At 43.8% G+C, this 20,798-nt stretch overlaps 2 protein-coding genes across 4 annotated transcripts in view; both read right to left on the bottom strand.

The window, feature by feature from the left end:
* The window catches only part of VWA3A (von Willebrand factor A domain containing 3A), a 56,357-nt gene extending 42,190 nt beyond the window's left edge, over nucleotides 1-14,167 (bottom strand). The window contains exons 1-7 of one of the 2 annotated variants that reach the window (XM_073887991.1): nucleotides 12,505-12,636; nucleotides 11,958-12,085; nucleotides 7,743-7,830; nucleotides 7,333-7,456; nucleotides 3,154-3,278; nucleotides 2,977-3,054; nucleotides 1,100-1,154 (exon numbers count right to left, since the gene is read on the bottom strand). In XM_073887991.1, the coding sequence (XP_073744092.1) occupies nucleotides 1,100-1,154; nucleotides 2,977-3,054; nucleotides 3,154-3,278; nucleotides 7,333-7,456; nucleotides 7,743-7,804 (444 nt within the window). In that variant the 5' untranslated portion in view covers nucleotides 7,805-7,830; nucleotides 11,958-12,085; nucleotides 12,505-12,636. Of the gene's footprint in view, nucleotides 1-1,099; nucleotides 1,155-2,976; nucleotides 3,055-3,153; nucleotides 3,279-7,332; nucleotides 7,457-7,742; nucleotides 7,831-11,957; nucleotides 12,086-12,504; nucleotides 12,637-14,049 lie in introns of those variants that run through there. The other variant, XM_073887992.1, reaches the window with a different exon arrangement.
* Nucleotides 14,168-17,234: 3,067 nt separating this feature from the next.
* Nucleotides 17,235-20,798, bottom strand: part of MOSMO (modulator of smoothened) — a 67,832-nt gene continuing 64,268 nt past the window's right edge. Inside the window, exon 3 of one of the 2 annotated variants that reach the window (XM_025855413.2) lies at nucleotides 17,235-18,915. In XM_025855413.2, coding sequence (XP_025711198.1) covers nucleotides 18,824-18,915 — 92 coding nt within the window. In that variant the 3' untranslated portion in view covers nucleotides 17,235-18,823. The remainder of the gene's footprint in view (nucleotides 18,916-20,798) is intronic. The other variant, XM_025855414.2, reaches the window with a different exon arrangement.

Raw genomic sequence — 20,798 nt, 5'->3', positions numbered from 1 at the left:
GCCATTGGAATTCTAGACATTTATCCTGTAAAATAACTGGATAAGTTCATAAGAGGGAATTGGAGCCCGATGATGCCAGATATTCCCACTTTTCAAGAGAGAGCTAAAAACAGACATAAACATGAAACACCAGAATTCTAAATCTTGGCAACTAACTCGAGAAATATTTTAAACTATGAGGGCCAAGAAAAACATGGCTGTGGGCCAGATTTGCCAGCACGTTACTCGTTTATAAGCCCTGCTTTTCTCCTCCATAAATGTGGAAACAGACCCCCAAAGCAGTGAGGCCCCTTGCCCAGGGCCTTGCTGACTGTAGTTGGGAAGTGGGACCAGGGATGGCCTGTCCATCACCCCAGGCTGCATCAGCACCCAGAGGACCCACGAGTTGGTATGTGAGTGATTGCTTCCCTGGGATCTAGTCTGGGCTGGTTTCATGTCTACTCTGTAGCTCCATCAGAAAAGGGTACAGTGGGGGTGCGCCTGGGTGGCTCAGATGGTTAAGCGTCTGCCTTCGGCTCAGGTCATGATCCCAGGGTCCTGGGATCAAGCCCCGCATTGGGTTCCCTGCTAGGCGGGGAGCCTGCTTCTCCCTCTGCCTCTGCCTCTCTCTCTCTCTCTCTCTGACTCTCATGAATAAATAAATAAAAAACATTAAAAAAAAAAAGGGTACAGTGGGGCGCATGGGCGGCTCAGTCAGTTAAGCGTCTGACTCTTGATTTGGGCTCAAGCCATGATCTTAGGGGCATAAGATCAAGCCCCATCCTGTTTCCGGCTCCACTCTCAGCGTGGAGTCTGCTTGAGATTCTCTCTCCCTCTCCCTCTGCCCCTCCCACTCATGTGCTCTCTCTCTCTCTAAAATAAATAAATAAGTCTTAAAAAAAAAAAACCAACCCAGAAAAAAGCAGACCCCAGAAACAAAGAGATGACATCATCTGAGCCCATGGATACAGCTGTGTTTGGGTTTTTCATTTATGTAGGTTGAGAAATTCCTTTTTTAGCTTAAGCCAGTTTAAGCTGAAGGTCTGTCGTTTGCAACTGAAAGAACTCTAACCAGTACAGAGAGAATGAGTAAAATGGGGCAGAGAATGGAGTCTCTTACCTTCCTGCTGTTTCCTGTGAGCCACTGGATTCTCTGTTGATAGAGTTCAATAGCCCTGCCAAAATACCAGAAAGACTCATCGGCCAAGGACAACTTCATCACGGAATGACAGTCACTTACATATGTGGGAAGAAGGCATGGATGGGATTTTGGGGTAATGTCTTGCTCTTCTCAAATCCGTGTCTCCCCAGGTGAGACTTGCTAGTCACCTGGAGATGACCATAAATGCCCAATGGAGGCAGTTCAGCAGCAAGTTCTCAGGGGATGGATTAACAAAAAAACCCCTCAGTTTCCAAAAGTAGTCGTGGGAACATCTTGAACTTGCCTTATTGCAAACCAATCCAATGACTGGATAGAAACAGCATGTAACAGGTGCTCAAGTTCAGGACTCATCACTTGAATTCAACTGAATTGCCCTCATTAAGGGCAGGTGGGATTTGGGAGCCTACAAAATGGCAAATAAGACCTCCGGATGTAAAAAAAAAAAAAAAAATACCTTTGGATGTGAAATCATGGGGCAGTGGGTAGAATTTTGAGTTATACCCAAGTATGAATAGAGCTAAGAATATGAGCTTCATAATGAGACGTGCTGGTCTTTGAGATCCAGCTCTCCAATTTATTAGCTGTGTGACCTTCGACAGGTGTGGTAACCTCTTTGAACCTCCAACATGAAGATTATACCAGGGCTCTACCCAAGTCAATTTGCCAAAAGTCAGTGTGCTGAAAGCCAATTCCCTGAAAATCGATTTGAATTAACTGAATGGACTTGAACATTCCTTAACATGCTTGATTCACAATTAAAACCAGTCAACCAAAATATTGCAAAATTCTTTAAAAACCTGTTTAAACCTTCACACCTGATAAAAATTGCTATAAAAGTTACAGTTATGGGGCCCCTGGGTGGCTCAGTTAAGCCTCTGCCTTCGGCTCAGGTCATGATCCCAGGGTCCTGGGATCGAGCCCCACATCGGGCTCCCTGCTCAGCCGGGAGTCTGCTCATCCCTCTCCCTCTGTGCTCTCTGTCTTTCTCTCAAATAAAGAAATAAAATCTTAAAAAAAAGTTACAGTTAAAATGTTTTGATAAATCTGGCAAATTGGTCAGTTGTCAATTGAATTTTGGATATTTGGCTTGAGAGTAATGTATTTCTGATTGTTGTGAGGATTAAACAAGATAATGCACACAGGGCTTAGCAGAATTCCTGACACATTAATAAATGACAAGTATTAATTATTATTATAGCCTTTTAAGAAACCTCAGGCAGACAGTGATCATGGATCATAGATTGCTACATTGGGGATGGAATGTATATATGTGCTCGGAAAATCTGGTTTGGGAGTGGGTAGCCTGCATATTTTTGACATAATTTGCAAATGTATAAACCCAACCAATCTGTCATTGAAAGTGGTCACTTAACTATTATACCTCAGATGATGGTGTGAGGTTTTATGTGCTCACCGAAAGGGCCCATTTGAAAAGGCTGAGAAAAACCGGTACGGTCCAATCTATTTGATGAAAAAGGCCATTAGGACCAGAGGTGGGAGGGACCTGCCCAAGAACCCAGAGATTGTTTTTGGAAGAAAATCATCTTTTTAAGGATTTTTTTTATTTATTTGTTTGTTTGTTTGTTTGTTTGTTTATTTTAGTGAGTGAGAGAGTGTGAGTGGGGGGGAGGGGCAGAGGGAGAAGGAGAGAGAGAGAATCTCAAGCAGACTCCACACCGAGCACGGAGCTGATGTGGGGCTCGATCTCATGACCCTGAGATCATGACTAGAACTGAAATTAAGAGGATGCTTACCGACTGAGCCCCTCTCGTGCCCCTGAACAAAGTTACTTTCAGACTGCTGAAATGAAGAAATTCTTGAGCTCTCATACTTACTCAGAAAGCTTGGATTCAAACTGGTGGATGCCCTGGGTGGAGAAGTGCACTTTCCTCATGATATTGTTGCCCTCCTCCCTGAAGAAGCAAAGTCTTAAGAAGGGGTCTCTGGGGCCGGGGAGTCGGGTGTTGCCAGGCTTGCAGGCTTGGGGGTGAAGGGAATGGTGCCAGACTCACAGTGCGGCGGTGCCCTGGCTAAGAAGGTCAGCTAGGGTAAGCCTCTCAAACTGTAAACTGTGCCTTGAAAGCCAGTCTTCCGAGTCCTCCCAAGCCGAGGGTTTGGTCTCATCTCTCTGCAGCCTCTGCGAGACAGAACCAGAGTCAAACAGAAAACCGGGGAAAAAGAGGGAAGGCTGAGGACGCCCTAGGTGCCCCCTCCACACAGATGCCCAAGGGCTGCCAACTCTGGTGGGTCGTCCCTGAACGCATTCTGTTCAAGAACTCACCTCGCTGAGGGAACTGAGGAATGAGGAGGCCTGCGTCCTGTGCCAGTTGCTCTGGAAATACCCATTCTCATCCCTCACCTCATCCCCAATATGCGGCAAGACAATTCAAGGGTCCCTCACCACATCCTGCCTTGTGCGAGACTGAATATACAGTGGCCAGACCATATAGGACAACAGAACTCCGAGCCCTGACCTCCGTGGCAACCAGTCCACAAAACCAAACCACAACTGTAGCAACTGGCCCAGAAGGGTCTGGACTTGGTCAATGACCTTCAGCTTTCCTATTTTTTATCCCACACCCAGCTCAGGACCCACCAGAGAAGGCCAAATATGCCCTCAAAACCAATCACATGAGATGCCTGCCTTCTAGTTAGCCCACCTCCAGCTTCCTTATGCCAACACTGCCCTTCTGGGCACACCTGAAGCTTTCTCCTTTTTCACTGTAAAGCTTTCCTGATCCCCTGCCTTTGAGTCTCTCTACCAAACACAAGTGAAGGTGGCTGACTCCCTTGCTGGAAGCAAACTCGGAATAAATGGCCTCTGTTCTCATTTGGGTGCTCTTTGTTTATTTCCACACTTGCATTTTCTGTATCTTGCTATGAGTTCTGCCTTGTTATCAGTCTGGTGGGTCCTCAACAAACATTTGTTGGCTCATGGAAGAGGGAATGGGTTTATCCTGTCTAGTCCGGAGGCCAGAAGCAGGAGCACCAGGTTAAAGTTTTAAATATAGAAGTTCCTCACCATCACAGGAGTCTGGCCATGAAAAGGACCATGCCCTCTTGCTTATACCTGGGGACACCTGTATCATTTCCACAGTGCCAAGCTCAGGATTTCGGTGGTGGCCTTAGTGGTGGAGCTGAAGTCCTTCACAGCAAGCATTTAAGATTGGGGATGCTTTCTGGGAGCCAGAAGGTAGAGAAAACTGACTGGAGGCTCTGAGCCCATTTGGCTTTGATCACCTCTCCTGGAGTCTGGCATTTCTTCTTCCCCCAGTGGGTGTTTCTGACCCCTTCTATGAACCAGGTACTGTCATTGGTGCTAGGTCCACAGTATGAACAAGATAGAAACGTTCTTGACCTCTTGGACCTTACATTCTAGTGTAAACAGGTAGAGAGTAGAGAATAGATGAAATCAGTGTACATAGTTTCAGAAAGGAACAGTTCCAGGAAGAACATGGAGCAGGGAAATGTGATAATGGAGAGCTATGCAGCTCCAGGATGGAGACGGGGAGGTCACTTCTGGAGGGGTGGGGGAGGGGGGTCAGAGAAGGCCGCTGTGAGCTGAGATCTGGAGGTGAAGGAGGAGCCGGCCCTGTGCATAGCTAGGGAATGCTCATTCCAGGCAGAGGCATGGAGCAGGGCAGGGGTCAGAATATTTGTAGAGCAGAAAGGTGGCCACGACAGTTGGAGTGTGTGATGTGACATGAGAAGGGGCTGGGAAGGTGTATAAGGCCTGGTTCAGACGGGATTTCCAGCGCAAGCCCTGTGGGATACACATGGGATGTAAATGTTGTCACAATTGGCCAGGACTCCCTCTGGGTGCAGTACAGCATAATGAGGGAGGCCGGCTGAGCGGATGATGGAAATTGCCCCACGGCATCATCTGATGGCTGGGGAATGCGCCTGCCCACTGTTAACCCACCAGGACCCCCATCTATATTAGAGATGGCTGCACCCATCTCCCGGGCCCCTACTCGAATCCTAGGTGGGTGCTCCTTGGGCTTGTATCTACTAGGATTCTCACGGTAGTGGGTGAGGTGGTACTCTGTACCAGGTTGTACTCTGCAGGTAGCTGATTGAGTTCCACTAGACAGGGTAGAGGACACAGGAAGAAGAAAGTCCAGAGGAGAGTGGGAGAGAAGAAAGGAGCGCTGTAGGTGGGGTTCTCCATCTACTTGCTCTGTGATGCTGGGCAGGTCGGTGGGTCTCTTTCTTCACCTGTAAAACGGGCGTTTGAATCTATAACAGCACAGGGCCTTGAGTGTTGCTGCATTAACAGATCCCAACAATGATCCGTATCTCCCCCTCACTAAAAATGAAATGCTGTTATTATATGCCAGCTAGATACTATTGTGTGCCCTTGGTTCTGTGCCTGAGGCCTGCCCACTGCCCTGTTTCAAAAGATTAGCAAGTGTTAAAGAAGCGTGAACAATACTAATGGAGCAAACACTTAAATAGCATTTATTATGTGTCAAGCACTGGCCATATATTAACTCATTTAATTCTAAAAGTTGTTCCCACCATTAGCCCATTTTACTGACAAGGAAACTGAGGCACAGAGAATTTAAGTAATTTTCCCAGTCACGCCAGTAAGTGGTACGGCTGGGATTGAAACCCAAGCTGCATAGCTCATGTTAGCGCCAAACTGTGACTATCCTCATGAAGGATTGAGGGGGAACTGACTAAAAAGATAATTTTTTCATTTGATTTTATGCTAATTAAGGTTCTGCCCTTAAACAGCACCACCTAAAATGCATGGTCCCCATCTGGCACTTAGGGAAATGCTGCTTTACATCATATGAACACTAGATGTCACTCTCTTCATCTTTCAGGACTCAACTGACTCCCTGGTTGATAACCCCTTAGATTGATAATTCACCCTTCTTCCATTTTACTTGCATTTGAAAGGATCCATCGTGTTTTAGGACATGGATTTTGTATGATTAATATTTGAAGATCCACCATTAACTCACAGACATTATACATTTTGACTGTACGGCATACTGATTACATACTAAAATATGTGCTTCACATTGAGTAGGAAGATCTTTGTGTTGGGACGATCCTTTCTCTCTTTCCCACTGCTATTCGTTTGTGAGGGAAAGGAGGTCCTAGCTGTGGCTGATAAGGGTACGAGTGGTCCTTGTCCACCTGGGAAGTCATGTATTTCATATGAAATTAGATGAAGACCCATATTATCAAATCTGAAATCATTGAAAGAATCCCCCAGAATCTCAAGACTATTGAGATTTCCTCATTTTCTTTTAATTAAAATTACTTTCCTATTAGTGCCAATACTTGAGGAAAGTAAAACAGGACCATTTTCCTGATTGTTTGATTGCCAGCATTAAAACTGTATTGTTTTTGACAGATTGCATCTCAAAGATACCATCTTTAAACTCTCATGTAGATTAGGTGGGTGATTATAGGCCACAGCTTGCCCCTAACTACTCCTGATGACAATAGTTCCTATGGTAGAGTGAATTCTGAGTTCTAGCCCACCCATCCACCATCGTGGAAAAGAAAACAGCTCATTGACACATTGAGAGTCAGCCTAAAACCACAGTTGTGGTTATTCTAGAAGTTAATTCTCTTGCCACAATGCTCTTACTCTGATAGCACTTCCTGAAACTGATTTTTGGATCTAGGTTTTAGGGAACCTGAAAAGAAAGACAAATTTCAGAAAGGGAAATTTTAAGAATTTACATTCCCTAGTCTTCAGGCTTTGATAACGCAGACAGTCTTCATATGCTCCTGAATATTTAATGATACGGCCAAGAAGGCTATAAAATTTATATAAACAGCATAGGGATTCCTGTCATTTCTAAAGGCAGAGGATTAGAGATTAATGTTTAACTAATCGTTTTCTATCCTGAGATCCTATGTGAAGAAAGAAATACCCAGAGTGGGGAGCCTCGGTGGCTCAGTCCTTTAAATGTCTGGCTTTGGCTCAGGTCATGATCTCAGGGTCCTGGGATAGAGCCCTGCGTCAGGATCCTTGCTCATCGGGGAGTCTGCTTCTCCCTCTGCCCCCACCTCCCCCGCTCATGCTCTCTCTCTCAGACACATTCTCTCTCTCATAAATAAATACAATCTTAAAAAAAAAAAAACCACCAGAGTTTAACACATTCTGCATTCCCTGACTATGATTTGTAAGCACTGTGACTCAGTTAAAGCACTGTTGTATTTACCAGTAAGTCTTGTGTCTGGTTAACATGTGTAACCAGTAGTCCATTGTCTGGCTTTTGGCCAAGTCCATGGATGTCCTTCTGGTCCAACTGCTTCTTTGGATCTCTGTCATTGTTTCTCCTCACGCTACAAAACACACAGTGAGTGGATGATCAGTGTCCCAGCACTAGACATTGCCTCCACTTGCCAGGGTCTCCAGAGCCAACTGGGAAGGGGTCCTGTAGAGTCCTGATAAAAGGTGGACCCCAGGTTCTTAAGACATTTTATTCTACCGTTTTGGTAGTGAGAAAATGGAAGTCCTTGGGCATAAGATGATGCCATGACCATTTATCCAGTCCTGCTTTGAGGCTGGCATTTCCCCCCTCAAGTTTTCGCTGTTCTCTTCATTTGAAAAATCAGAGAGGATGCTTACCAATGCTCTTCCAGAAACATATTATCTTGGCCATGGCAGACAGGACTAGTATGTGTAGCCATTATGAAAACACCCAACGCTTATTTTCCTGGGGAGAAAAGGAACACCAGAAAAGTGAAAGATAAATGCAGCTGAGAGACAACAGCTTTGGGGGTAATCTATAGTTATCTCAACTCTTCTGTCATCATTCACTAATGCTTATCGAACACCTCCTAGGTATCAGGCTTTGTGCGAGGTGCTGAGGATATGATGGTGAACAAGGGAACAGAGGCCTCTCAACTTTAGCACTTTTGACATTTTGGGCAGGGTCATTCTTGATTGGGAGGCTGTCCTGTGCGTTGTGGGATGCTAACAATATCCCTGGCCTCCACTCACTAGATGCCAGTTGCCTGAGTTGTGACAACCAAAAATGTCTCTAGACGTGGCCTAATATCTCCTGGGGGACACAGCTGTCCCCAGCTGAGAACCACTGAGCTAGAGCTTACATTCTAGAGGGGGAAGACAGATGTTAAAAAATTAAATATAGTCTATACAGAAATTGTGGCAAGTGCTAAGAAGGATGTGAACAGGATGATACGATGGGGAGTTATCAGGAAAGGGATCTGTTTTAGCTAAGGTGGTCAGCTGAAAGCTTGACCCTGAACTTAGACCTTCATGAAGGAGGTGGCCATGTTAAAGACTACGGTGAGGGCTGGACTTTGTGGAGAGGGCAACAAATGACCATAATGATTTTAAGGGGGGGCGGGATACTGAGATGAGGTTAAATTCTTTTCTTTGTGAATGACATCTGCACTCAAAGGGGGGGACCCTGTAGTCTACTCCTCACAGCTTAAAGTCAGCAGTGCACAGGAACAAGATGGATCCGTCTGGGAATTTGGAATTAAGAGCTATGGGGCCACCACATACGTTCAGAAGCGGCAAAAGCCTGTCTTCAGATAAAGGGGAGTGAGTGGTCCTTCCCTGCCTTGGTTCCCCTGGGGCCATTCTCTCCCACCTTTTTCCTCGCTCCCTGCTGGCTCCTTCGTGGTCTCCCTTCCAGACCCATTCTCCTCTACCCGAGCATTTTAAGTAGGTGTTCCTCAAGGCTAAATTGTGCCTTCTCTCCCCTTCTCTACCTCTTTTCCCACGCAATCTTAGCCTTCCCTGTCCATGGCCTCAACCGCCATGTACACACATCAATGACCCCCAACGGCACGTCAAAAACCTGGACCTCCCACTCTGATGGCAGACTGTATTCATAGACACTGGATATTTCCATCTGGAGTACCTCAAACTCAGCGTGTCCAACACTGAATTCATATTCCCTACAAACCTATCCGCTTTTCAGTGTTTTCTAGCTCAGAGAAAAGAGCCATTCTCCATTTACTTATATGAATCAGAAACCTGGGAATTACTCCTGACACCTCATTCCCCATATCCAATCCATCACCTACTCTTGTTAATTTTCCCCCTCTCAAAGCTTTCCACTTATCTCTATCTCCAGTGACATTCTCTGTCCAGGCCCCTGTCATCTCTGCCATAGACAACTGCAGTAGACCCTAACTGGCCTCCCCACATTCCCTCAGACCCTTCCCATCCAGTCTGTTCTCACTGAAGCCAGAGTGATCTTTTAAAAATACAAACCCAACATCACACCCCCTCTTCTCCCTCCTGGTTCAAACGATTTAAAGGCTTCCCTTCATTTCTAGGATGAAGACTAAGATCCTTAGGATGGCATTTGAGGTCTTTCATGATTGGGCTGCTGCCTACCTACCTCTTCAGCTTTTCCCCCTTCCCCCCTGCTCCCCATTCTGTGTTCCACGGCCCCTCCCTTCAATTCCTAGAATGTTATGCAGTTCCTTTAACCACAGGGCCTTTTCACGTGCTGTCTTTGCTCTGGAACATCCCCTCCCCCCTCCCCCAACTCATTCTTGATATTTCAGTCTAAGTGTCACTTTCTCGGGGAGCTGTTCTTCACCCTCCCACTGTATTTCAGGTTTCTTTAGTGTTATGTAAACTCTCACAGAACTGTGCTCCTTTCTTTCAGAATACTTTTAATTTAGAATAATACATTCTTTACTGTGATTATTAATAAAACAGAGCAGGAACTGGTAGGTGATACACATTTGAGGGAGGGGAGGTGAAGGGAGAGGAGGAGGTTGAGAAACTGCCTTGGTTCTTGAATATCTAAATGCTGATCCCAGGCACTTGTGAGAACTACCTTTACTTTCTGCTCTTGGGTTCCACGAAAAACCCTGTTCCTTATAATTCCCCATCTTTCTGCTCAAGTTAGCTCATTTAGGTTTCTATTACTTGCAACCAAAAAAGTATTGGCTAAGACACAGCAAGTGAGAGACTCGGGGGCTGCAGCTTGAAAAATAAGAGTGTGTGTTCTTATGAAATCATTAAATAAAATAACCTAATGATGGTGCAGCAACTTGCTTTTCTCTCTGGGGTCTTTAATCTTTTACTCAGAGGATGCTTTGTTTTTTGGGAAGCACCAAGATAATGTGGCAATGTTGTTAATGTTAAAAAATGTTTAAAAAACAACTGGCTTTCCTTCAGGACGCTTGGCTGAGAGACCAGGGGCAAAGACTGTTGAACTAGAAATGCCTCGTGAACACTGGACGCCCCACAGTGCCCCAGTTCCCTCTTTTCAATGAATGATTAACAATCTAATGAATTCAGAGGTCTGCACGACTGGATTCTAGGGTGACTGGTGTGACTGATGGAGGAGGACGGTGTGGTTGGCATAAAACTCAGGGTACAACGTGGTGTTCTAGAAAGCACTGGACCTTGGGTTTCTTCTTCTGCGGAATGGAACGGGGTTCCTAGTAACTGCCCTGCCTACTTCAACACAGTCGTCAAGAGACCGAAACCCGACACTGAGAATGTCAAAGAGCTTTGTAAATACAGAGTACTATAGAAATGCAGAACAGTGTTAGAAGAATGTGCTAGTTCTTCAAGCGCTTTGGCATAGGACATGTAAGCGATCACTCATCCCGGGAACATTTTTAGGATGTTTGCTGGGTGCTAGAAAGAGCTGGTACTGGGGAGGCAGAGATGAACTGGACACAGCCCTTACCCTCCCATCTTTGCTCAAATGAAACCTCATTAGAGATGGCTTCTTTGATTACCCCATCTCAAATAGTAAGCCTCCACCCTGCTTTGTTTTCTCCAGAACGTGTTTTGTTTTATCATCTGAGGTACTTACTTGCTTATCACCTTTCTCCCCCACCCATCAACCCGCTAAGAGTAAGATCCCTGAGGGCAGGGACTTAGTTATGGTCACTGCTAGAAGACTTTTGTGTAGTCAGTGCCTGAACTTAGTAACTGCTCAAAAAATATTTGTTGAGTAAGTGCGCTCGGGCACATCTAGAGTTTAGACAAAATTGGGCCACGTTGCTCTGGGGGACTGGACTCTGGGGGACTAGGCTCCGGTGGGGAAGAGAATATGTAGGCTGGCCCCTAGGAGAAGGCATCATGGTCAAAGGGCAAGAAGTAGTAGCCCTGGTTAGTGGATAAGAGAAAACCTCCAGCTAACTTCTTGGTTTGCTAATAGCAGGATTCTCCTGAACTCCCGGGATAAAGCCATCCCCAGGGTTTATATTTTGAATGGCCAAACAATCTTAAGTCTTGCCCCCATCCAATCCATTTTACATTCTGCTGCCAGGATGATCTTTCCGACATGCAGAGTTGTCCACCTGTTTAGAAACTGCCATGACTCCTCAGTGCCATGGATCATCAAGCTGAACCTTGCTTGCAATGTTTACCATTCTTTTCAGGACCTGTTTCTTGCTGACTCCTCCCCCTTACCTCCTACCCGTCTATGGTCCCTGGCAACCCCTACTTACATGCACCTTACTATTTCATACCCTTCTTTGTTCAAGTTGGACCTGCTTCTAGAAACACTCTTAGCCCTTTTCATTTGACAAGAAAACCCAGCAAGTCTTTCCTGAACTCCATTTGCTGCCCTCCAACCCCCAGGAAGGAAATCATTTCCTCCTATTGCTGCCCCCAGGCTGCCTCATACCAAATTATAACAGTCCTACTCCGGAGCAGCCCCGCTACTTCCTTGTCTGTGGTTGCACCCCCAGCACCCAGCACAGCACCTGGCATGTAGGGAGCAGAGGCCCATGGGCCCAGGCTCCCTAAACCTCTTTCACTCTGTCCAGAGCTCAGCGTCTGCGTGTGCCCCACCCTCTCTTACCATCCTGCCAACCCTGTGACACTCACTCTCACCTGCATTTCTCCATTTATTTCTCCATCTTTGGGAGAGGGGCCCCTGGTCATCCCAGGACTCTGCTTTTCCTGGCTCCCACCTCCTCTAAGCTCCTCCAAGCAACTCAACAGAGGCACTCGCCCTGCCAAGAAGTGTTAGCTGGTCTCCAAGGTAACAGACTGCACCACTGCAGCCTGAGGCAGGGACAGGGGAAAACTCCCTCACCCCAAGGAAGACATTACCACTTCCTTGTTGATAACAGCCTTTCCCCAGGCACTCTGCTTTTCTCCAACCCGACAAAAGCCTGGAAGCAGGACTTGGACTTCTATTTCTAGAATCTCTGGATGAGCAGAAAACTATGGTTTGGACCAGTAGAGCCCTGGTACATGCTACCTTCCTGTAGTAGGAACTGAAGACAGGTAGCAGAGAACCTGCGCCGTGCCAGGCGGGAAAGCTGGTAACTGTCTCCTCCTTCTCAGATTCCCTGGGGTCCCCGCAAACACATACCCTGAGACAGGTCTGGCATTCCCCCACCTCCACCAGGTCCAGCCCCACCCAAACCTGGCTAATACAGCAGCGGGCTCAGTGACCTCTTAGCGTCGGAAGAGATCATCTACTGCCGTGCTTCCTAAACCCAGGTGCCTATCAGAATCATCTGGGTTGTTTGCTAAGGACACATACATAACATTCCCATTTGGGAGACTGATACAGAACTGTGGTACAGTGTGGGAATATGATTCTTTAACAATGGTCCCAGGTGATTATGACGTAACCAGCCCTTGGCTCATAGCTGGGGGACCCTCTTCTTTTTGGAACGCCTTCTTTTATGGAAGTCAAGAGAGATGAAGTGATGTACCCCCATGTCAACCAGCTTGTAAGAGGCTAAGGGACCTCCACTTAGTTTATCTAGGTAATTTCTCAAATGACTGTCTTCACTTTCAGGACCTTTAATTTGATAATTTAGAACACATGCACCTTGTAGTAATCATCATATGGCGGAGAACCTCTTCCAATGTTGACCCTAGCAGTGGCTCCTATAGGCCAGATCAGAAAAAACAAAACCCCTCAAAATAGAAACTGCTTACCGACCACCAGTCACTGTTGGCAGGAGTCATGGGTTGACGGTAGTGTGGCATTTGGGAGGGCGTTTCGTCAAAACCAACAAGGCAGGAGAGGAGGGAGAGCAGAGAGAGGTAAGGAAGTCAGAAAAGGGAAGAGTTACAAGTGGCTGAGAGCAACCAACCAATGGCTACTCTGTGAACAAGGCGTGAGGGTCCTTGTGTCCAACCTACTGGAAATCCTGGGTAGAAGAGGCTGGCTAGCTTTGAGACACCATGTTGGAAGACATGAGGGCCCAAGACTGGTAGTTTTGTACTTTCACAGTTTCCTTGGCTCCTGGATACACAGGGTCTAAACATTTTACAAGAAGTAAACCCCAACATTGAAAAGTCATTGTTATTGCTTTTTCTATTTGAGCTTACATGATACACATGTTCTGGATGTATTTGTGCCAGATGGATAAAGCAGAATAAGGCTTTCAGCCTGTATGACCAGGCAAGAGGAAAGCTGTATGTGGATACCATCTTTCTCAGCTCTCCTCAGACAGTTTGTAGCTCATTTGGGTACCACATAAGGAATTAGAGCACAATAGGAATTTGTGTTTCTTACCTTAGGTTCTTGGAACCTGATCAGGGTCAACTCACCTCTGGTCTTTATTTAAGAGCTGTAGCCTGGTCCCATTGCCCAAGATACATTGATTGTGTGATTTCCTAATTCTTCCATTAATTCTATTTTTGCTTCATGTACTTTGACATTCCATTATTATGGGATACACACTTTGATTTGTTATGTTTTTCTCCTTAAATGACCATTTGCTATGGCCTGAATGTTTGTGTGTCCCCACCCTTACCCCTCCTCAAAATTCATATGTTGGAAACTTACTCCCTAAAGTGATGGTATTAGGAGGTGGGGCCTATAGGAGGCAGTTAGGTCATAAGGAGAGCCCTCATGAATGGGATTAGTGCTCTCATAAAAGAGGACACAGCCCCTAGCCCTTTCTATCCTGTGAGAATAAAAGAAGTCTACAACCCAGAAGAGGACCCTTACCCGACCATGCTGGTACCCTGATCTTGGACTTCCAGCCTCCAGAATTGTGAGAAATAATTTTTTTTTAAAGCGAGGTTGCAAGGAACACTGTTTTACATCTTTGTGCACTCTGAGATTTTATTTCTGTAAGATAAAGACACAAAAAGTAAAATGTATGAATCTAGGGGCTTTATTTTAAAAGTATAGACCCTAAAAACAAAGTTTTTCTTCAGTTCACAGCCAGCTCATAAGAACCTTGTTGACTTTTTTCAAATCTGGGGAAAAAAACGAATTCCAAAGCTCTTTTAACTTGTTGATAAAATACTGTAGTGTTGTGCCATATTTAGTCTATAATCCTCCTGTGTTGGAATAAGCAGATAGTGGTGACTTTGATGATTTTGTCTTCAGCATTTAAAAGCCCCTTTGGTTTCTTTTTTTTTTTTAACTGAGATATGACATATAACATTATATTAGTTTCATGTGTATACTGTAATTCGATAGATGTATATATTGCAAAAATGATACCACAGTAAGTCTACTTAACATCTAATTAGATTTGTGTTTCATAAGCCACCTAGTCTGCAGTATTTTGTGATAGCAGCCCAAACAGACTAAGACAGTATTGTTGTGCTACATATTTTTTTAGATAGATATTTAGATTTTTAGATATTAACTTGTGTTTTCTTTCTTTCCCCCATTTCAAGCCAGTAGCAGGTGCTTTTCGTTGGGTTGAGAAGTAACCTGAAGTCAACATTTCTTTCTTTTTTGTAAAATCCTAAGCTAACTGAAAGATTAAAGTGACGTACCAAAGCATGGGAGGTGAAGGATGTGTTTAATGTCAAGAGGAGAAGTGTGAGTGTATCAAGATTCTTTCAGTTAAAAAAGACAAACCCAACTCAAACTGGCTTAAGGAAAAGAGGGAATTTATTTGCTCAAACAACAGAAAAATTGAAGGATTTACTGGTTTTGGACATGGCTTGATCCAAGGCTAATATGATGTTAACAGAAATCTGTCTCCATTTTTCAGCTCCTTTCTTCTGTGATGGCTTTATTTCTTACACAGGCTCTTCATGCGTGGTTGGCAAACTTGGACACCAGCAGCACTCAGTTCCCCCTCTCCCCAACTTAGCAACCCTAAAATAAGAGCACCTCTTTCCCAAGGAGCTCCAGGAAAGGCCCAGGCTTGGCTTGGTCATGTGATCCATTCATTTCTGAAAAAATCACTGTGGCTCTGATAGGCCAGACCTGGCTTCTGCATCCAGTCTTGGAGCCAGAGGGTGCAATCAGCCCCTTGAAAAAAGCTTGGTTTGTTTTGTTTTGAACCAAAGACAGGGACATGGGTACTAGGCAAACATGCCTCTGAGGGAAGCCAAAGGGGAAAAGAAAGAGACAGAGGTCAAGAAATCAGGTATCTGAAAATCAGAAGGAGTAAGGGCCTGCTCAGTGTTTGGTGGCAACACTTTGAGATGGCAAGACCTAAGAGGAATGCGTCCTCAGTCCAGGGAGAAAGTCTTCCTAGCTCAACAACTTCATCACCATGCCCCAAGCGTGGGATGGACACAGAACTACTGCACCATTCAGACTGGAATAGTTGATGTCTCAGTAGTAATAAGTGTAGACAGAGGACAAATGACTGGAGGGGGCTTTCTAATGTTTGAACCATGGACTTCTGCACAACCCTAGGGTAATCCAGTAACCAGTAGATTTCCTATCAACAAGGTAGAAGGGATCTAGTTAATTGGTTTTTTAAGTGCTACAGAGGGGACAAGATATAGCCTGTTTGGGGAAATTTCCCTGGGTATTCAATTCCCAAAAGGTTCCCAGGAAAATCAAGGGGTGACATCATCTAGTTTAGCAATCAGTGAAGTTACCACGTAGCAGGACTGCAGAAAGCTTGACAATGAGAGAGGAATGATGGAAGATTGAACACAAACAGCTCAATAACTTACATACTTTTCTCCCCCAACAAAATATATAATATTTATAGGTTGTTTCTAAGCAGGACTACCTTTTATGGTTGCTTACATTCCACATCCAGAAGAAGCAAACCATAGATTCAGCTGCTCGTGTCTGAGCCAAGAAATCATGCAACTGGGACAAGCTATTTTTATTTCCTTCACACTAGCCAGGACAGAAGTAGTCCTCGATTTTGAAGTCAGAGAACCTAGGTTTGAAACCCAGATTCAAAATTACTAGTTACTGATCCTTGGGTAAGTTATTTCCCTTTTGATGCATGGTTTTCTGGTCTATAAGATACCTTTCCACTTCACCTCAGGAGGAAGATTAAGGTGACACATGGAAAAACACATAGCATGAATTTAATATTAGTTTCCTTCTCCAAACTCTTATTGAATGCCACTATTTCTTAACCACAATATTTTAAAATATATGTACTGCCTTTCATAGGGTAGTTGATACACTTCAGTTAGAATGTCAGGTTATCATGGAATGTGGGAAGTTTCTGTTATCTAAGGTCTAAGTTCAAGCAGCATTATTTGTCAGAGCAAAAAACTTGGAAACCGTCTAAATGAACATCAACAAGGGAGGACACACACACACACACACACACACACACACACACTACAGCCACTAAAAATGCAGAAGACTCATATTTACTGACAGAAAGATAGCCATCATAAAGTAAAAAAGAAAGTAGTGGCAGACATGTGGAATATGCTCTTGCTTTTGTTAAAGCTGAACAGGATATATATATACACGATACACATATATTGTAAATACAGCAAAATATCTGCAAGAAACCTAATAAACTGTTATTAGTGGTAATTTCTGGAAGGTGGGTTGAGGGGGGATTTTTAATTTCCTATACCCCCTTTTTGTTTTTAATTTTACAGACATGTTACTATAAAAAAACAAAAAAATTCCTTTGTCCCAGGTTAGGGTTATGGTAACTTCCTTCTCCACAACAGCACTTAGGACAAGAAAAAGTTACTGATGACCCTGAAACAGCAGAAATGAGGTAAAGTGCTAAGAATGATGTGTGTGAGTGGGGGTGACACCACAGTAGGAGTCCACTTTGCTATTCACTAACGACATTAGTAAAATATGAGGTACTTAAAAGCTTTCTTAGATACATGGATTATTTTTCCCCTAGAGCAATTTATTATGCATAATGGAAAGGATTTTCTTTGATTGGTTCTTCAACTGCATTTGCATTTTGCCACAGAGAACAAAGCAATGTAAAAGAATGAGTTTTTAAAATTTATTTAAGAAAATACTTAATTGTCTAAGACAACCAAATTAAATATTTAAACATGAAAAGATTGCCAGAGTCAGGACACAGCATTTATTTTACTGACTTGCTCTGACAGATAATAGGGATTGATTTAATAGTGACCAAATACAATGGCAGTATTTACTAAAGGGCCATAACATGGCCGGTTGGGGATAACTGCATCTACAATGAGATCAAATCCTTGAGTCCATTCCTTTTAGCAGAAATTAAAACCATCTTGGCAGAGCCAAGTTTTTGCAAAACATACCAAATATACGGCTTCAAGATAGCTGAGAACCCAAAAGCTTGAAGAGGCCTCCAGAGAGTTCTCTTGGGATCAACTGGGTGCTTGCATCATCCTGGTCTTCTTTGTATTGGTATCAACATTGGAGCACTAGGCATTCGGTAGTCAAGGCTCTTCAGTCCACAAAGGGTCTTGAGTAGTAAAGGTCTTAGGTCTTGAATCCTAAGGAGGTCAATGAAACTGGCATATTATACAGTCAAATACTTACCAATAAAACAACCACATCTACTTATAAGGGCTGGAAGAATTTCACTGAAATAGTCCTGGCAGATAGGTGGCTAGGTCTCTCAAATACAGTTTCATAATTTTCCTTTGTAACCTAGCCCCAAATTTTATTATAATTCAATTCACATGTAAAGCAATGTGCTAGGTCTCTAAGGGAAATGAGAAAGCCACATTCCTTGCATTCAGGAGTTTATAATTTAGTGATAGGGAGGTGTTTATTAGTAAGAACTGCAACAACTAACATTTGAATGCTTTCTATGAGCCAGGCGCTTCCCATGCTTTCTCGTTTAAACCAACAATAACCCTATGACATAGGTACTGTTAACCCCATTCTACAGGTGAAAAAAACCAAGGCTCATAGAGGCTAGGTGATTTATCAAGGGTCACACAGCGAGTATTTTGGAATGGAGATTTGAATCCAGGCAGTCTACTTGCCTCAAGTAAGTTCTATTACAAAGGTATAAACCAAAGAGAAAGGACAAAAAATTAGTTATGTTTCAAATACGAGAGGGATTAGGGAAAACTGCGAGGAGGAGGTGGTGCAGTCACAGCCAAGACAAGGAGCAGGTGCAGTGAAAGAATGGAGACTAGCTGGTTTGGCTGTGTAAGGTGAAAAGATACAGTGGTGGGTAAAGAGAAGAGACAGACCGAAGCCAGATCATGAAGCTATACTAAAGAAGTTTGCACTTCATTCTGTAGAGTGGGAATGAGAGGAACTCAAAGAAATGATATGCTTTCTTTTGTGTTATTTTGGTAGAAATTAGTTGGATGGAGTAGATGGAGATTAGTTGAAGGAAGTCCGGTTCAGACGCTGTAGGACATGAATAGCTGTTAGAGGTCAACTGTCCAAGGACCTTCTGTCACAGACATTTCCTGTGTTGGGTACTCTGCTATTGTAGAACTTCGGGAAAGGCAGTCTACTTTTCTGAGGCCTTGATTTCCTCATCTGGAAAATGGAAACACTGGATGTGCTCTTTTAGATTTCATCCAGCTCTAAAATCTTCTGAGTCTTATGAAAAATCTCTTCTTGAAATTTAATCTTGGGTGGTCTCAGTCTGTGCGTGGAATTGGGGCTGAATTGCAGAAAACTTGAATGTGCTTGAAAATATCCCATTGTTTTCTCCTCCTGGGAAAAGAACCAAAACTCTAAAAAAAAATAATACAGCATTATGCTATCTTTGATACCATTTATAAATACCTACTTTTATTTTGTTGCTGGGTAACTGTGACCCAGAAGAGTTGACTTTGCATAAGAGGAACCCAGTCTTCCAGTCTTGGGTGTTTTTCCTATAATCTCCTCATACAGTGGTTAGAACAGAGTTAGTGGAAGACTAAGTCAAAATTAGGTGTCTTTGGACTCATATTATTGTGGGGTTTTTTTTTTGGCTCCAGTGGGGGGCTTGAACTCACGACCTTGAGATCAAGAATTGTATGCTCTACCGACTGAGCCAGACAGGCACCCTCACATTACTGGTTTTAAAGTTAATCTGTTGGGGCGCCTGGGTGGCTCAGCTGGTTGAGCGACTGCGTTCGGCTCAGGTCATGATCCTGGAGTCCCGGGATCGGGTCCCGCATCAGGTTCCCTGCTCAGGAGGGAGTCTGCTTCTCTCTCTGACCCTCCCCCCTTTCATGTGCTCTCTCTCTCCATCTCTCATTCTCACTCTCTCAAATAAATAAAATCTTTAAAAAAAAAGTTAGTCTGTTTTTTCGTAAGGTATTACCAAAGAGAAAGAAGTGTTTTCTCCCACTCTTAGAAGTTGTGTAAGTCTACCATTACAAATTTCCAATTGACCTTTCAGAAATATTTATAGAACTCTTCAAATACCTCTCATCTGTGTTATATATCAGTATAGGTTTGGATGGTATGAAGATAGGGTGATTAGCTCATCCCTTTCGCCTGGAATTTTCCTAGTTAGAGCACTGAAAATCTCATGTCCCAGGAAACCCTTCAGTCTCAGGCAAATGGGGATGATTGGTCACCCTAAGAAGATGCCTTTACGATCCAGAACTCAAGAACATCCAATTCCTATTTTGTCTTTATCTTCCAACTCCCCACGAGGTTCCTGTAAAGGCCATATAAAGGATAAACAGCAGCAAAGGGTAATAAATGTGGTGCTTAATTGGTTATTAGTTATTATGTGGCTGGGCTAAATCCTGAGACCCCTCGAGAAAGCTACAGTAAAGCTGTGATGGAGCACATGGATGAGTCTAGAGACTTAAGGCCTCTGTCCTCTCCTTCAACTCAAATTTTAAAATTTTAGAAGCTAAGATCCTTTGGCCTGCAGTGAAGTAGAAATGTAAGACTGGAGCAAAGATGAATGGCCTTAGGTCTACGTGTGAGGGAGAAAGGCAAGATGGCTGGCTTTGAGAGCCTTGGCTCAGTGGATTTCTCTCAGTTCATAAAAACATGATGCAGAAGACAGAGAGCCACATATGTGTGGTCTTTTATTGCTGAGTGACTCTTCTTATTGGTAAACACGGCCTAATCCATATTCTGGAATATTACCGGCATCTCTTCCCAAGGAGGGAGCTGGGAGTGGAAGAAGAGAGGGAGACCTTCTCCCTGCCTGATGCTGAAACAAAACAATACCAAGGGACATGACAGTGTCATTGTGTGAATATGTAAAACCTCTGTAAGAAATCAACTTCTGAAGTGAATTTTTAAAATCAAAGCTTACTTCAAAGCAATAGAAGCCTTTTTAGTTTCTTTAGTAGACAATTTATTTTGATAAACTTGCTCAATAACAAAAATACAAGTGAAGAAAATTATGTTCATTTTATACAGTTTGTATTAACAATTTGTTTTGAAACTATTAATTGAAAAATGTTATAACCAATTAGAAAACAATTCTTAATAAAATTTGGGGTAATATACAGACCTTGATCACAAACTCTAAAATCTCTTGAGGTGATACAACTAATAAGTCCTGTGTAGGGAATCCAACCTACACAGGCCATGTTTTTCCTTCATATATTTTTATCCTTCAAAAATTAGTTCTGAGAGACAGC

Source organism: Callorhinus ursinus, unplaced genomic scaffold (genome assembly GCF_003265705.2).
Source record: "Callorhinus ursinus isolate GAN/ISIS: 27379988/994484 unplaced genomic scaffold, GSC_fseal_2.0 scaffold85, whole genome shotgun sequence".
NCBI classification, from domain to species: domain Eukaryota; kingdom Metazoa; phylum Chordata; class Mammalia; order Carnivora; family Otariidae; genus Callorhinus; species Callorhinus ursinus.
Note: the sequence above shows the minus strand (reverse complement) of the source record. Positions and strands in the feature narration are given on the sequence as shown.